This window comes from Limulus polyphemus, unplaced genomic scaffold, assembly GCF_000517525.1.
Source record: "Limulus polyphemus unplaced genomic scaffold, Limulus_polyphemus-2.1.2 Scaffold1063, whole genome shotgun sequence".
Taxonomy (NCBI): domain Eukaryota; kingdom Metazoa; phylum Arthropoda; class Merostomata; order Xiphosura; family Limulidae; genus Limulus; species Limulus polyphemus.
In genome coordinates, this window is record NW_013666673.1 from 204,054 (window position 1) to 222,687 (window position 18,634).

General features: G+C 36.2%; 1 protein-coding gene across 7 annotated transcripts in view; it reads right to left on the reverse strand.

Moving 5' to 3' along the window:
* Positions 1-18,634, reverse strand: part of LOC106461945 — a 101,144-nt gene that overhangs the window by 50,048 nt on the left and 32,462 nt on the right. For 5 of the 7 annotated variants that reach the window (XR_002611115.1, XR_002611112.1, XR_002611113.1 and 2 more), the window contains exons 6-7: positions 9,581-9,645; positions 1,367-1,457 (exon numbers count right to left, since the gene is read on the reverse strand). Coding sequence is in view for 3 of the 7 variants with exons in the window: in XM_022389048.1 (XP_022244756.1) it covers positions 1,368-1,457; positions 9,581-9,645 (155 nt within the window). In the remaining 4 variants the exon portion in view is untranslated. Of the gene's footprint in view, positions 1-9; positions 1,458-9,580; positions 9,646-18,634 lie in introns of those variants that run through there. The other 2 variants (XM_022389047.1, XM_022389049.1) reach the window with 2 other exon arrangements.

Consider the following 18,634-nt stretch of genomic DNA (forward strand, 5'->3'; position numbering starts at 1 on the left):
GAGATATATATATATATATATATATATATATACTAAAAAAAAAAAAAGATACATTAAAAATAGATAACAAATGAATGGAAATTAAAATGGCGATCATTAGGCTGAGAAACAAGTGTAACAGCCCGAGAGAGATTGTGTACAGAGTTCTGGTTTTTTCAATTACAGATCTTTTACAAAGATGATTTTCCCCAACATAACTTCATACACTGTGCTATTTTAAAAGTGAAAAAATCAAAAACAATATATTTTCTTTCATATCATGCCATAATTTATACAGCTGAATATTACTCTCTTTTTTCATGAATAAGCTCTTAATGAGATATTCATCAATTAGTTGATAGCTTTGTAAAAATCATGTTTTTTAAAAATACAGACCAAATTTAACATGCATGTGATCTTTTTCTAAGTCTTCTATCCTAATTGATCCTAACATTCAACCAAACATACAATTAAAAATTTGCATTTACTTTAGCTGGTCAAGAAATATGAATAAAAATAAGAGAACCTTATGGTTTGTTATTTTTTTACCACAGGAACATTGACCTGTGAACTAAATACAAGCCATGTAATGCCTCAACCAATTAATTTTGTTTTAAGGATGAAACACCATCCTATGAAGTTAAAATTTTCTGCATAAATTGAAATTGAGATTGGATGGGATTTTAATCTAGTTAGCAGAGTTACAATTGTAATTTTCACCCTTTTTCAATTTTTAACCTCTTGATGGCTATAACAATGACCATGAAAAATTAAGGTTGTATGTACCAGTAGTTAATAATAAGTACTGATGTATCAATTCAATATTAGGTAAAATATTCAGTGGAAAAATACTATATTTAAAATCTGAAGGAAAAAAAACAAACAAAAACCTGTTAACTAATTAGGTAATAGTACAATTAATTAAAAATGTTCAGTTAATAGTCTGTGATACAGGTTGCCAGCTAAATTATTAGCTGCCAGACAACATGTTTCCAATTATTGAGTTTTTAGAAGTTAATTGATGCCATGCTTTATGAAACAATAGTAGTTCCTAGCCACCTTTGTTTGTGCTGATTGAGTAAAGGTTTAGAAAAGAGAAGTCTGATGTTATCATTCAATGTTTGGATAAGTAAACAACAAAAAGAACATAAAACCAACATTAGAAATCATTAACTTCACAACTTAATACAATAAAATAGTTGGTTTTCAATGAGTAATATTTGATGATCTGTTAAGGAAGTGAAAATAAATCAAAACACTTTTTTTTTTTTTTAACAGAAGATTTTTTTAGCTAAAGGATAATTATCAAATGCGAAAAAGCAAAAAATAATAAATAAATAAAACAATTATTTATCTTTTAAGCCGTTCCCTGAACTAATGAGCTCACATTACGCCTGTTGCTCTTCTTTTTCTGAATGAGGCAACAAAGTTACTGGAGAGGAATACTTGATAGCCTCCTCATAACTTGGTGGGAGGTCCTAAAAGGAAACAGGTGCATGGACATACTTATTAAGAAAAAAAAACAAAAAAACAACTAAAATCATAAAGCAGTTATGCACAATTTAAAAAAACCAGAAATATCTATTAATTAAGACAAAAAATTTTCAGCTAATCAGCCCAGAGTTTGTACTTTCCTCTATCTTTAAAAACAGAAACACATATATCACTTTATAAAAAGGAGAGTATAAAATTGTTACATCAGTATCAAAGGTACTTTTGAAAATCTTCACAATGTGTATGTTTACCGACTATGTCAAAAATAATATAAAACATATTAAGTAGATAAACTTTACTTACATGAAAAATTTAAATTCAAGTCTGAAATGTAAATATTAGATAAAATACTAAAAGGCACTGCTCCAAACGATATATAATACATCTTTCATAATATAATGTCTATGATCATTATATTTTTTGGTTTTAATTTTGGTAACATTATTTGAAACCTTAAAAAAGTGTTTCACTGTAGAAATTATGTAGATGGGAAATTATTTCATTTTGAAGAGAAAATTAACATTTTGCTAAATTGAAAATGTATTTCTAATAATAATTACCTCTTCTGACACTTATAGCTATTACTCGACCACCAGGGTTTCTTCTTTGCCCATCTAAGCATTGGTTCGATTGTTTCTCGCTTGCTCCAGTCTTTTATACCCAACTCAATTGTCCTCAGCTATATTTGTCTTGTGATACTCTCCACCTATGTCAATGCACTCTCTATACAGGTATTGTAAATAAGCACCTCATTCAGATAATTTTATCACTTTTTTTGAGACTGATACCATCCCAGTCTCTAACACCGGCTCTTATTTGAAAGGAAGGGTGGGAAAGTGTCAGTGGAGGTAAGTGTTGTTGGAAATACATTTTCAATTTCTGAAAATGTTAATTTCCAAAACATACTTACCTCCACTGCCACTTATAGCTAAAATTACAAATTGAGAAGGTGAAGGAGCTGGTGAGGGCATTATCCATGCAGAAAGCACCTGCACAGATCATAGGTGTACCAAGATAAGAGTGGTACCCGAGTGGGGGAACCACACTAGATTTAGAACAGGTATGTTCTTCACCCTGAACTTAGTTCCTGTATCAAGGGTGGAATTGTACATAAGTAATAATCACTATAGGTCAGCCCCAACCAGATAGCTGAAATTCCACTACTCGGGGTTGGAATTAAGGTGTTGTGGTTCCTATATCCCAAGTTGGTGGATTGGGCAATTGGACCTCAATGTTATATATAGATATACTTTTGATTGGATTCCAACCTGTAGCCGTAGAGTGATGCATTCCAAACCACCGGAATCATGATGAGAAGGTAAGCAACACCTAAGAGGACAAACCTTCTTCTACATCTCATGAAGCACAAAAGGCAACATCCCAGGCTCAGAATGATAGGATAGTGTATGCTTTACTCAACCAAAGGAACACAACTCCCCCAGTCTGGAATTATGAACATTCATCCTGACTTCCCAAACGAGTGGGCAAGGAGCCTTCTACTTGCCCCCCTTATTATGAAAAGGAGGTGGAACAACCAAGGACTCAGGATGGAATCACTCTGCATTCAGAATTAAGAGGAGATAGTGGATCTCCTTCCATGAACAATATATTAAACTTATACTGATCAAAATTAAGGGCCATGCACACCCCAATGGGAAAAACCCGAGCACCAAATCTCAACTGGTATTACGAGTAGGCTCCCAAGTAGGCTGCACCATTCCTACAGACAGGAAAAAAAAAACATCCATGGACCTGGGTAGAAGGGCCCTCAAATTTGCCCTCTTCTCCAAGAGTGGAGGAATTCACTCTAACACTCTGAAGGAAAAGCCTTTGTCTATCACCCCAGTGACTGGAAAGTAGGCATGGTAAGGACTCCCTAGCTCCACTAATAGAGCTGGAGGGTAATGCACATTGGGGAATGCTGAGGAGCAATGCTCTGGAAACATTGCAATAGGTGAGCCAAGTTCCTTACATTTTTAAATGCAAACTGACCCCGATTTATTCAATCTGATGATCAGCAGGGATGGGCAGGATCCCCTTTAGCTTTACTCATGATAGTCCATGAGTGGTGGTCCAACATAATATAGTAATACCACCTGTTGAGCTCCTAGGTGGTCTTAAGGAACACCTCATTTCTACTGTGCCTTTTGCAACCAGTAGTAATTATAGTGAAATGGTAATTGCTAGTGCAGAATTGGTTTGATAAATGCACACCTGTCTGGGCAACACTCTCCACAGAGTGGGATCCTGTGAAAACAAGGTAAGGGACCCTGAGAGGTAGAAATAAAAATACTCACCCTCTGGATAATCTAACAGAAATAGCTAAGATAGCTACAAGGGTTAGGCAAAAATACTCAGATGAAGACACTGCCAGGTCAGGCAAATAATTATTTGTGTATTGGGGAGGTCCACATACCAGTCTCCACAGTGACCTTCAGCAGGCAATTTGAACAAGGATGCTAAGGACATAGAAAAGAGAAATTTGATTAGTGACTGACAGAAGATACCCTGCCTTCAAAAAGATACCAAAATAAAGGTATAAGTGCAGGAAACAAAACCTTCAAGACCCTCACTGAACATGACAAATTACAGTTGCAAAATGAGAGGCAATCCAACTGAACCTTGCGATGCAACATCTTTTGTGTTGGTAGAATGTCTGAATTGAGACAATGAACCTGCTACCACAGGCATCACCAACTAGAAGGGTGATTAGATAAGACTAGTCGCGAGAAAGGAGGTCCAAAATTCAAGAATAAGAAGCCCTCGACCACATGCCTCCTTGATGAGAAACATAAGACACCACTGTGGAATAGTCAGAGTGAAACCTGAGGATTTACCCCTTATGAGCCATTGCCTGTTAAAGAGCAAGGAGGATGAAATCATTGTGCTGGTAATCCTCATTGTACATGCATACTCTGGAATTCCTGACTGTTGGTATATGTACTCCATCCCTGAAGCAAGGCATTCATAAAAAGAATGGAACTCTGAATGAGGCAGCAGTAGAGGAATCCAATTTGTAGTAGCATCTGGTCTTAATCCATCAAGATCAAAGAATGATCCCTGGTCGCTTAAAAACCAATAAAAGGAATCACTTATGTTCTCATCCCAAAGGTATGAAGGATTTGAGGGATGCCCACATTCCCAGAAGAGAGAGAAGTATCTGTGCAGTGGGAGAAGGAGAGGTGAGTAAGAGTGTGGAATCCTATTCTAAAGTGTTGAGCAGGATGAGTGGCAGCTGAGCCCAACTGAGAGATGAGATGAAAAATAAAAAATACCCAGACTGATGACACTGAATTGGAGCAAGAATAGATGTCACAGTCCCAAAAGAGAAGCCTTTGTGGGTTGTATCTGAAAGTAGAAGCAGGAAGTGATGGTTTAACACCTGATGAGATGTTGCCAGCAGTAACCAGTCATCCATGGAATGGTGTGTGCACAATACAATGGAATGAAGGGAATGACAAAAGTCATACGATACAGCAGAACCCATGTTAAGCCTATGCAAGACAGAAAGAAAAACTGATCTGCAGTACCAGACCCTTGTGCACCAAAAAAGCTGATAGTGGTGGCCTCCATCACCAAAGCAAAGTGCATATAGAAGCCAACTACAACCAAATTGGACATCTAAAATCCCAGTAAAAGAAATCAACACAGATTGAGGAATGATTAATTTGTGAACTTTGGAGAATCTAGGCATTGATATAGACAAGGAAGATTGATGACTGGACACCAACCTCCTGTCTTCATAGGCCCAACAACCAACATGAATAGAAACTCTGAAGAATTAGCCTGACTATCTTGCTACCCCCAGACCAACCAGACTCAGATAACCATACAACTAAGTTCCAAATCCCAATGAATTGCAGGAGACAGAAACCCTACAGGTTGGGTGGATAATAGTGGGGAAAATGTGAACTGAATGACCAATTGTGACCCAATAACTTGCAGAGCTTCTAGACCGATGGATAAGATTTCCACACATTCAGAAAATCTTGGAACCGAGCCCCCACAGCACATGAAAGTATACAATAATCACTGACGCTGCTGGCAATCTGACAAAGCAGTAGAGACCTTGGATGTAGACAGAATATATTCTGAGTACCAACGTACTAAGGAGCTGATGTTGTACGGTACTCGCATATATGGGCAAAACTATGACCCCCCTCTAGAAGCCGGTGAGATTTAAGACTCCAACAAGAACTGGAAGGAATGTAGAAGCCAAAAATTTAATCAACATGCATGCTAACAATGGATCCAGCTCATCCTGGTAATCTTGTAAGTTTTCTAACAAAGATAAGTGACTGGAAACAGAGTGTTGAAGGTGAATTGTAAGTCCAAAGACTTACTCTATTCTATCAGGAAATATCGACCTATATAGGTGAACTACAAACTCTGCCTTAGAATCCCAAAATTCAAAGAGCAGAAATTATTTGAGAATTGGAAAAATGGTGGTGGTAGTAGGCAAAATCATGAAGTTCCAACAATGTGTTGGATAAGGCCTAACTGTCCCTTCACGTAACTAAGAAGTAAACCTTCCAGCATGAACCATAATTTCTGTGTATGTAGAAAAAAATTTGCTTCCAGACCTTTCAGCCATCAATTACGTTGCAGGCTCAAAAGCAACCAAGAAAAAGCCTAAAACATCACACACACTCAAAGAAACAGCAGAAGAAAACAAAAAAGCAGCATATCCCACAGCACAGGGCCCGGCAGTGGGATATTCCAAACTCACCAGGAATGCATACTACTTTATGAGCTAAAATGGCTAATGCTTTTTCATGGGTTCATGAAGTAATTTTACACCTAAATTTCTTTTATGAAAAATCAGCAAAATACAATGAAAGAGGGGGCCCATGATATTACTCACCCCGGGATCTGAGCTGGCTCTTGATGCCCCTGGGTGAAGTAAGTTGTTTTGTTAGAGCAAAGCAACTGCGGGCCATCTGCTGCATCCACTTTAAGGAATTGAAACCCGGACCCTGCAAGTCTTTAAACTTACCAATGACCCACAGGAGGGCTGAAGATCCAACAGACTAACAGAATGCACAGGAAAAAAGCAAATCTAAATACTCTTCAAAATGTCGAGGATCATCCTCAAATACAACCTCTGACCCCCCTGGAGGACAACACAGATCTGAATATACATCTCCATCTTACTATGAATAAGATCACTGACAGTTTTAGACTAATGCTTAGATGGTCAAAGAAGAAACTCTGGCAGTTGAGTAATAGCTATAAGTGGCAGTGGAGGTATGTTTTGGAATTTCTTTTATCCGTAATACTGCTTACAGAAATTATACATGGAGGGAAAAAGGCTGCAGTTTGAACAAAGAAAGAAATGACAAATTTCATAAACCACTGTGAATTTTCTATGGTTCTAAATTCATACATTTATTAGAAAATTTTATTCACAAGAATTATTAGTGGCAACTGCAACCTCATATTCAAATTACTTCATAACAATGTTACCACAACTATAAGGATCGTTGTTTTTGCTGGTAATATTGGTGTTATACATACACACTATAAGCATAATAAAATTTAACAAAGGCTAAAATAATACCTGAAAAAATATTTATTTATCAAAGTGCTGATACTCTCTTTGCAATCAAAGTGCTAATTCTCTTTAAAGTGGTGATTATATATATCTATATAAACCTATATAAAGCATCAAATAACAACAGCATTTCTGCATATTTTCCATTAAAAACAGTTCAGCATTTAAAACATTTTCTCTACAAATTAATGTCTGTATACCCCCTTTAAAAAAAATTAACAACAAACAAAACTAACCAAGCTGTTCTTCTCATTTTACAACTAAATGTTTTTAACCATGTTGCAAAGCATTGAACAATTAGTGTAGATCTTACATGTGGCTATAACATAATCCCATTGTTTGAGTACAAAAAGATGAAAAATAAAAATAAATGATAGTACATGCATAAACTTTCTTATCAGATGCAGTAATAGCTTTAGCAATATTACACACAAATTTTAATTTCTAGAAGATGTGCTCAAGCACAGGTTTTTTTAAACTATATAATGAATTGTATGGAATGACCTCTATGCAAAAATGTTATCCCAAGTTTTGGGTCCATTTGTTATATAGTTTTAAGGAAAGTGTTTGTCAAGATATCTCAAAAATAAACAAGAGCCATAAACTAAAATTACTGCATTTCATGCTAGAATAATAAGTTGTGTTTTGCCATATTTTCACTAGACACTGCATAACTTAATTTCTTTTTGAATAGCATTTCAACCAAAAGTTTTATTGTTGAGATCTAGGAGGCAATGCAAACCTAGAAATGATGACAAAACCTTGTCGAACCGTTGTACATTTGCTTTCATTTTAAACTTATATTAAAGTTTTTCTTTATTGCCCATTAAAGCCGTCGCCAGCCATTATATGTTTAATATCAGATCATAAACTGAACAGCTATAAGATAGGGAGGAAATACAAAAAACTAATCAAAATAGACTTTCTGCAGAAACCATATTTTAATGACATAACAAAAAAAAGTTGCCTAACTCGTGTTTATAAAATAAAAATATGCAAAATGTTCAACACTAACCTTAAATGTTATTAAATCATATGAAAACCACAATAAAAACATTTTAATTTTTGCTAGCATATCACCAATAATGAAGAATATAATTTTCAGAGTAAAATGAAAAACGATTTCAAACTTCCAATTTCTCTAAGGACTCACCTGTAAAGAACACATCAATTTTTATTTTAGAATTATTCTGCTCATCCCAAAGTATAGGATTGTATTTACGCTAATAAACTATAATCCTTAGATAATATTCATGATTTATTTCTCATGTGATTTTCTTCTCTTTCACTGGTTTTATAGTATACATTTTTGTTCTCACCCTTTTATTATATCAGAGCATGTGAATCGAGCTATTAATGAAACAAAGTTTAAATATCATTGGATAGAGCCAGTTATCTACTATTTACATGAATGTAGAGTAAATAAAATGGTGTCAGATGTAATTTCTTGTTTTATATGAATGTAAAAACACAGTGATGTTGCTGAGAAGAACAAAAGAAACTCATGGGAAGTTTATAAGACATAGGAATAAACCAGATCTCAGAATTTGTTTCTATAGTCTCTTTAGACAATCTGTTAACTGGAGAAAGTATGTTCATATAAAATCATATCTGTTTGAAAGCTGTAAAAATTTTCTTTTATGATATGACTAGCTAGGCTTAGCGAGTAATGAAGTTGATGGCAAAATATTTTGATAATTTAAATCTCACATCACACTTGAATAAATAAACTAATTGCTTATAGAAAAGAAGCTATATTTAATAGATTTTGAATAAGAATACAGTTAGCAAAAATACTGTTACCTAGCTTGACAAAAATATTTAATAATAAATAGTGATACCATTTCAAAAACATCATCAATACATTTTTGTCAGTTTTTCCTATATTATTTTAAAATTTATTGCCAATTGCAGTATTCACCACTTATAGTTATAACCAGAGTAAAGTATTAAAAGAAATACGTTATGAACATCAATCCTGTTGAAACTGACTAGATATATAAAATGGACAAAAAAAAGCTTTTTGATGTTTTTTAAAACATTGTCAAACAAAAAAATTTTGGAAATCTCACAACATAAAAAATGATAGAAAAATTAAATTGAATGGAATAAATCTCTTTTTAAGTTGAATTATATATTACTTAGTAAGTTTGTTCTGAGTTTTATATAATTTGTTAAGTATTTCTACTGGTACAGAAATGGTTTATAGAATTGGTCAAGGTGTTCCAAGTGTCAAATAGAGAGTAAAATTGTGAACTGACAATGATATCACAAATGATGGATTTCTAAATTTATTTTCAATGAAATTTTAAAAGCTTTTTGTTTTAATTTTGTTATGTTTTAAAAACCTACACACGCAGCTGATGTTAAACCTAAGATGGCCTTATACATCTTTCTAGCAGAAATCAGTATTTGGACAGTTAAGAATGAATTGTTGAGAATTAAGTGATTTCTGATTGGGATGTCTTATCTTGCTTCCGAATCTAAAGGCTCAATTATTTGTTAGACTTGGAGCTGAACCCAGTAAAAATTTAATACTATAAATCTTCTCACCTCTTGATTGATGTGAGCGAGAGATATTTCCTCTGCTGGCTGGGTGGTTATTGTTGTTGTCGTAGCTAATAAGATAAATTAATAAACTGATTGATATATAAAATAAAAAGAAATAAAGAATAAACAACTAACAAATATGTGATTTAGTAGGATTAGTACATAAATGTGACAAGCTTTTACCGAGCAGAACTCTGTGATATTAACCCTACATACATGGTTGTGGTCCATTGGACTGAGTCCATACTGGAGAATTAAGAACTATATAATTCCAAATTTACTTTGTGTATTTTCATAAAATTTGGCAGTTTTTTACTAAATGTGAAAAGTATGTGTTACACAAAAAAATTCAGATTTCTCAACAAAGTATTTGTATTAAAGATTCATCTGAGATTTTACTGAGTCAGTCTGCATGAAAGGTGAATTTCATGATATGGAATCTCCAAAATAGATATCAAAAGTTTTTTAGTAACACTGTGTATCTCATCTGTAGATTTCTCTAGACAAACAGCATACTTGATTCCAGGGTCTTCAAAGACATCATCCAAATATAATGAAAAAATTAGTTGAAAAACAAACAATAAATTGAGTAACACAGTTCTTTCTGCCCTTTTCAGTATTGATTGTGAAGTTATTTATATCCAAAGTTTAAACCTTTATTCTTTTATTAAATAATTTTTCTGTTTTGTTTTTATTTTGCTGTATGGAGCAGTAGTCACCCTAGACAAAAAAACAATAAATCAAGGGGTGAGCCATTACACTGTTTGTGACAAACAGTAACTCTGGGTCTGAGAATCATGTAAACATGCGAAGCTCTTAGTTATGTCTCAGTAAAGCAATAAGTTTGGAAAGAAATTTACACTATGGCTTAGCAATACTTTTAATATAAGCAATTTGTGCCAAACTCAGAAGATCAAGAGGTAAAAAGAAAAAATCTAAATTGGGCAATTTGGCACACAGATGCATCACATGATACGAATATGTGAACATTGAGATAATAAATATTTCCTTTTAAAATTAAAACTTGTATAATATTAAAATTTAAAAAAAGATCATGAGATGCAGCTGAGTAGAAAAGTAATACATTTTTAGTAACCAAATTTATAATTAAAAGTAAAACTGGCCTACAAAGTACAAATATGTAACTTAACACACCAGTATTTTGTGAAATATAATGGCATTTTGATTACCACATTTATGTATATCACCATTATTTACTCATAAATGCTTAAGTTTTAGTTATTTCTGTAAAACATATAACAATAAATAATATATGTATAAGAAACATAGTTTCTCGTATGTACGATCTTATGAAATCTACTTTCACTCAGGAAGACATGGTTGCTAACCTTCACAGATTCACTCAAACTGAGGCAAAATATTATCACTCACTAAAACAGGTCATCATAAAACTACTATAGCTTTCTAACTAATTTATAATTAGGTTATAAAATTAATTTCTGTTTGGAACAACAATTTTAGTAAACACACTTTAACATTTTGTGTTGAAGTTTGGCCTTCTTCACCATAAAACAGGGAAACAATCATGATTTTACTGTGCTTCAGGAGTTAACATTTTCCTTACCTGAAAATGTATTTCCATTAGGTACTCACCTTGACACACACAGAAGCACCTTTCCTTTTGAATTTGCATGTTCTGCCAAAGAGATTTGCAAGCCACCAGCTTTGTGAAAACTCCAACCTAGCCTCATGTGAAAACATGTGAATTTGTGCCACTACATGATGATATTATCATGTAGCAGAACCCTCCACCAATAGGAGTGTGACACACCTCCATGCACAATGATTCTTTCTACATTCGTGTTTATGAATCTTTATTCTTTGATGAGGTATTGAATAAATGTGCACCAGAATAGTGGGGAGGATGAGTGGGAATATGTGTAGAGGTATCTATTGGAATATACACTTTCAGGTGAGGAAAATTTTAACATCTGAAACTATACCTCACCTCTTCAAACAGCCAGAATCCCACATTGAAATGGTGGAGACACTGATGCAAAGGTGCAGAAAATGATCTATGGAAGCCCATGGGGGTGTGACATCTGATGGTAAGGGATCCATATGGCTCTCATCTTGTCCAGGGTATGCTCTTTACTTATGTAGAAAAATAGAAGAAGCAAAAAAAAGCCATAAGGGTGTTGCAAGGATGGGCAGAACAGGTACATGTCCATCTGACAACTCATACACAAGCTGCAGGGCAGCCCATATGTATAGTGAGGTTGGGGCTCATTCAGACCATGCCTTGTGTGCTCACCTCCTCTACCATCAGACTCAATGGGTCAAAACCAGCTGTGGGAGGAGGGCACTTGTGATAAGTATCTATGCTCATCACTTCTACCATCAGTCTCTACAGACACTATGCCAGTTGCAGGAGTAGGGCACTGTATGGAATCATGTCTATATAGATACTTATATAAACCTATGGGTCCCTTGCCTGTTGTGGGAGTAGAGTATGCGAGTGCATAGTTTTCACCTCAACTTTATCATCAGTCTCTAAGGACTGCATGTCAGTTACAGGAGTGTTTTTTGTTTTGTCAGCATGGTGTGGAATAGACTAGTAATAGAGATACCATCAGTCTACTTGAAGATTATGATGTATTATAGTACATATGTGGGGTGCTCTGCACTACTCTCCAGTGTCACCCCATTCCCACTTCTCACCAGAGGGACCCCTTGTTCTATTCCAAGCAGTTATGTCCCAATCAGTGAAGATTATTCATGGTCCACCAACCCACCAGATGGGAGCTGGTAAGTGGTAAGGGGGAGAATTTGCTTAGGGGAGATCCAGATAATGTTTCTGGATCCCCATCAGTCCTTCAGTCCAGAAAGGTTTTTTGTACTAGAGACAGTGCAACTAGTGATCCCAAAACCTTATTTTTAAAAGCCAGCAAGTGCTGACCAGAGATGTGAGCAGAAACACTGCTCTGGTGCTGGTTTTTTTCTCATGATATTCTATGAAATGGGTATGGCCTGGAATGGACATGAAAAGTAATACAGATATATATACAGAGATACCAAGAGGAAATCTTGAAGAGCACACCATCTGACAGTGCTAGATGATGGTATGAGCTCTTTCCATTATCCTGGCTCAATGCAAATTTTGGGTAAGTGTACTCAGGAAGGCAACATAAGGTGACTAGTGGTATCCTGTAGTGATTGTGAGTTGAGAAACTTTTTGTATACTCACTTGCCCATAGATGGAGGGTGCATTGGAAAAGGGCCACAGGTGGAAGAGTAAATCCCTACAGAGACAAGACAGCTAATATGAGCAGGTATTTGGCAATGACAAGGTGAGCTGTAATCCACATGTTAGCCTGGTAAAGAACACTAAAAGTTGATGAAAATATTAGCTAGAGAAAACAGGAGGTGATGAATCTGATGGGAAGACACTAAAAAGCTAGCATTCATTTATAAAGAAGTACAGACTGGATGAATGATCAGGTGGATCCATCCTGAAAGGTGGAAGAAGAGAGAACCCAGGTAGAGAAGGGGATCCAAGGAAGAAAAACAATGGTGATTGGAACACCTAAAGGATGAAGAGCATGAAAAACAATGAATGGCCTGGACAGAATACAGGGGTCTGTCTGGTACTGAACAAGTATAAAGAAGTGATATAGTAGGAAAGGCTATGGAAGAAAAGTGTGATCACTGAATAATGTTATGGAAGACTAGAGGAGGAAAGATCAACCACTGTAAACGAGAAGGAAAGTGTGGTTTAAGAGAATTAGAGAGAAAAATATAGCACAGACATCTGAATGACATCAGCCACACGTGTGTGTCCAAAAACAGATGATAATAAATCAAGTTGTTAAGGTTTGAGAGGGTCCAGGTAAGAGCACTGAGAACCACTATGAAATTTCAGTCAGGGAAAGAGAAGGATAGTAGGGTCTGTGGATAAATAAGAAACAAAAGAGGGTAGAAAGGACTGGTGAAGAAACTATCCTGTGGCATTGGGATAGGTGGAATGTGGTAGAAACACTGCCCAATAGCCCACAGTGGAAAAGATAGACAAGCAATGGTAGAACACACATAAAAGAGGAGGGAATATGTTATAAAGCAGGGTGGGCAGAGGTGAAATGGTGAAGTGGAGACCAACAGCAATAAGTATGTTATGTACTGTGGTATCTAGAAGAGGAAGAAGGGTGACCATAGTGAGACAACAGGAAAGTACACGATAGGATGGTACAGCTCAAAGAGTGATGGGCCACACAAATTCTACATGTGAACATGAAGGGATGTTACTCCCTGATGACATATATAGTTGGATTACATGGTATTTACGGAAGGAAAATGGGGTGGCTTGGACAACAGAAGATGGATTATGAAAATCAAGGTTGGAGCCAAATAGCATTCTGCAAATCAGAGGAAGGAGGGGGTGATGGGGAGGACAGGCCTAAAGCAAAAGATGGCACCAGACTTGATTGAGAGCATAGACAGCCAGGTCTTAGTTACAGGATGCCAGAGAGAGGAAGATTAGTTTTAAGAAGTGTAGAAAAGGCAATTATTTGGGGAGTAGTAAGATGAGAGGAGATCAACAGAGAACGTGCAAGTGGAAGGACCTTCCCTTGTGTAGGACAGACTGTGACAACATTATGAAACTCACCCAACTGGAATAGACATAAAGGAGGAGGTCCAAAGTCAGAAAAAAGGGGGGGGGGGACTTGGTATTTGACATGAGACAAGACAGTGGATCTAACCAAACCGATCAAAAATAATCGATCCATAAAAAGGGAAAGAATTGTGAGAATTCCTGATGAATAGCAAAGAGATTGAAGGCATGATAAGTAGAGAATGCCCCTCAAAGGACCAAGAGCTCAAAGTCAGACCATCATTCAGAGATGCACCCCATCCTGAGAAAGAAGTGTCCATAAATAAGTGAAGGTCCAGATTAAAAGGAGGTAGAAGAACACAAGAGATGGTGGTAGAAAAGTATAGCCACCAAGATCCTCCATAAGAGAAGGGGAGGGGAGGGAGGTGGATTTGTGAGTTTGGTGAAACCCTAAATATATTCCATTATTTGTGCAGCATCCACTGTGGGATGCATATGTGTATAGCTAAGTGGAAGGAGAGGATCAATGGTCCCCAAAGGAGAAAGCACCTGGAGTGTAAAAAATAAATGCAAGGTTTAATAGGTGAATGGGAGAAGACTGAGTATAGCCAAGCTAACAAGGTGAATGAGAACTAGAGTAAGAGTGAGAAAGGGTTAAGAAAACTGACAGGACACTCAAATGATTGGAGTTTAAAAGAGAAACGAAAGTGAAGTTTGGTGAATTGTGCATGGGAACAGGCAAGGAGAAGCTTGCTGTCAATATAAAATGGATTGCAGACCCAGAATGTGAAGGAATCAAGTGAAGATCTATATAATGTGAATGCATGGGAACTGATGCTATACTGAAAAGAAAGGCATAGAACTGGAAATGTGACCTGGGTGAATGAATAGAAAAAACTGTGAGGATGGGATGATAGTAATGTGGAGAAAGATGTCTGAAAACACAGACCAAGATTATCCTCAGGCCAGGCTGAAATGACCAACAGAGAAACACAAATTTACAATCCCATACTATTTGACAATCAAGAAACAATACAGAAAAGATGTAGATAATTTAGGGGAAGACAGAAAGGAGGGAGAGGAAATTCAGGACTGGGAACCCTCATGAGGGGTTAATTCTCACATAATTCCAACACGACCCCCCTCCACCCCCAAGAATTCAAAGGTATGCAGAATCAGATGGGGAAAACTGGTTGGGACTAAAAATGAAGGGGAGAAAAAGATAGGGTGACTAGACTGCCAAGTAAGATGTTAGATGGCAGTAGGATGAGAAGTGAAGGACAGATGACATATGGCACATGCAACAGGGAGTGGGTGAAGGGCCAGAATGAGGTACAGAACTGGTGAGTTGAGTTTGGGATAATCAAGAAAATCAAAAATGGGAGGAAAGATTGATGATTGGCAGCTGAAGTCCATGATACCAGGGAATCAGGGACACCACCAAATTCCTTTAGAAGAAGGAAAGGGGAAAACAAAGGTTCCGGAAAAAGGTGAAAGAGAGACAGACTTGAGATAGGAGGGCACCTTCCCAATAGGTTCCAACAACAGAGATTTGGTTTGTTTAGAATTTTGCACAAAACTACACGAGGGCTATCTGCACAAGCCATTCCTAATTTAGCAGTGACAGATTAGATGAAGGGCAGCTAGTCAACACCACCCACCACCAACTCTTGGGCTACTGTTTTACTAATGAATACATAATAATGCTCCCACAGCTGAAAGGGTGAGCATGTTTGGTGTGACGGTCCAACAACAGAGGAACCAGAGAAGAGAAATAGTAGAGGAGGTGGAATGGGCTATGGAAGCAAAATAGAAAGTTCATGAGGTGAACACAGAAAGGCCTGTAGACATATAGTAAAGAATGGAGATGTACCAAGGAAGGGTAGTAAGAAATTCATGGAGATGGGAAATATGAGTTTTAGAAATGGAAGAAGCAGGCATTGAATCCAATCCCTCAAACTGGCAAAGGTGGCTTCGAAGACTGGGAGTCCAAGAATGATAAATGCAAATGATTAAAAGGGAGAACAAAGGAAACAGTTAGGCAGGGATTGGTTGTTTGGAGTTTAGTGGTGCAAAGCAACAGGGCTATTTGCACATTAGGCAGGGAGTACAAGCCATAAAACAGTGGGAGAAAAAGTGAGCCAAAACAAGAAGTGCTTGTAGTGATATAACACGTGAGGGAGAAAATGAGCAAATCACAAGGAAAGGCTTGTAAAATCAAATGGGAAGAGTCAAAAGACAAGGAGTAAGTGAAATAATTGTATATACCCGAGAAATAAGGTGTGAAAAGTCATAGAAAGTCTGAGGGTCTCATTCATTAGGTACAGTAGTATGCAATGCAAACCTGGAGGTGGAAATTGGTGCTCAAATTTGTCTTCATCAGTTTAAGGTATGAAATTGGGGAAGGAATTATGTGGCAGGTACAGAAGCAGAGAATCCTAGCTGCATAATGTACCCCACCACATGATGAAAGATGGTCATCATGTCTTCCACAGGAAAAGAACTTCCAGCACAAATGACATTAACTTGTTCTGTGTGAGGAGATTCTTCACTCACATCAGCTTTAGAAATATTTACATTAAATTATAAACTTATAATGAGGTTAGTATATTTAATCAAATTGAAATTTGAAAACTTTGAAAAAAAAATCACAAATCCAAGCAAAATTATAAACATTTCAGTGCACTACAGTGCTGAGGGAAAGAATGAGGATTCAAGAACATGAATGTGGAGGGAGTCATTGTGCATGGAGGTGTGTTACATTCCTATTGCTAGAGGATTCTGCTGCATTATGACATCATCATTCAGTGGCACAAATTCACATTTTCATACGAAATTAGGTGAGAGTTTTCAAAAGGCTAGTGGCTTGCAAATTTCTTTGGCAAAATGCATGAACTCAAGAGAAAAAAGATGTATGTGTATGGAGGTATAATTTTGGAATCTGCTCTTTCTCCTGGTTATGAACATGTACTTAAGACTGGTAGATGTGAGTAAATAAATAACATCAAAAGAATGAAGAGATGGGGGAGGCTTTTCTGGTAGGTTTGTTAAATATATATCAATATCTCAGCAAATCAAGAAGGTTGGAGGTTCTGATTTTATACTCTAGCTTGTCAATAAACAAGGTGTGAATTTTTACTTGGTCAAGCACTATCAACATTATATGGTAGAAGTAATAAAATGTAAACTGAACAACTTATAGTGCATTTGTATCTTATCATAAGAGTGACTATTGTAGGCCAGGGAATTCATCATTTTTAGGGCAGGGCCAAAAAATAATTCACTGGAGGGCACTAAGGCCACAGTACACATTAATTTTAACAGAATAGAAATTAGTTTCCCAATTAGTTTAGTAAATAAGGGGGCTTGGGAAGCTAGCTTATCTTTCCAGATTATGTTTATCAAGTAGATAAGTATTAACTTTAACCAATGAGACTTACAAAATAACAATACATCAGCTTTAAGATAAAAAAAATGGGGTCTCGTGCTAATCTAAAATGCCCCGAGACCTTAATAAGATTCCTAGTTTTCGCCCCCTCCTGACCCCAAATGATGTTTCACCTGAAAATCATATACAGCTTTTAGGCACCACTCACCACTTCTTAATTTGTCTAACTTTGAGAAGGATCAAACAAAATCCCTGGGAGTAGAAGCATTTTAAAGGTTTCCAGGATTTGAACTCTTGTGACCTTACAAATCAGGAACAAATTTCACTTACACTTAAAGAGAACAAGTGCTTTATAAGATTTCTAGCTTTTGCCCCTCCTGCCCCCTAATGACCTTTGACCTAAGAATTGTATACAACGTTTATGCATCTCTATCCATATATTACTTTTTCTAACTTTGAGAATGATCAGACAAAATCCCTGTGAAGAGAAGTTTAAAGACCTAATTTCTACCAACAAAATTCAGCCCTAACGTATCTGACTACTTGACCAAGAATGACAAAAATCAGTTTCATGGTCTCCGAACAGAAGCCCTTTGAAAATTTTGATGGACAGACAGATAGATAGAAAGACACAAGACCATGACATAAGGTCAACATTCTACTTTCAAACAATACTACTACTAGTATTTTTTCACATAAATTCTAATGTAGGCTAGTGCCGATAAACAGTAAACTTGACCTACACTATAGTATAGCACATGGTCATAATCTATAAATTACTTGTCATCACACACTGCATTGCACAACTCACTACTTATAATTCAGTAATGTTAACAATAGCTAGCTAATTTAGTAGGCCTAAGCCTTTGGTGACTTTGCACATAAAGTTCATTGAGCCGAATTACTGACGCATCCTATTTCCTTTCATTTTCTAAACAAGAGAGAATTCTCAATAGCTGCAGCACTTGAAATTCTTTTAGGGAGGATTAGAGTAAATTAATCTACAAGACCTTTTTTTTATTAGCTATATTTTTGTGCACTAGCACAAGCATATACCTGATTCAATTTTTTCACTCATCAGGATCTCTACCAGCCTACC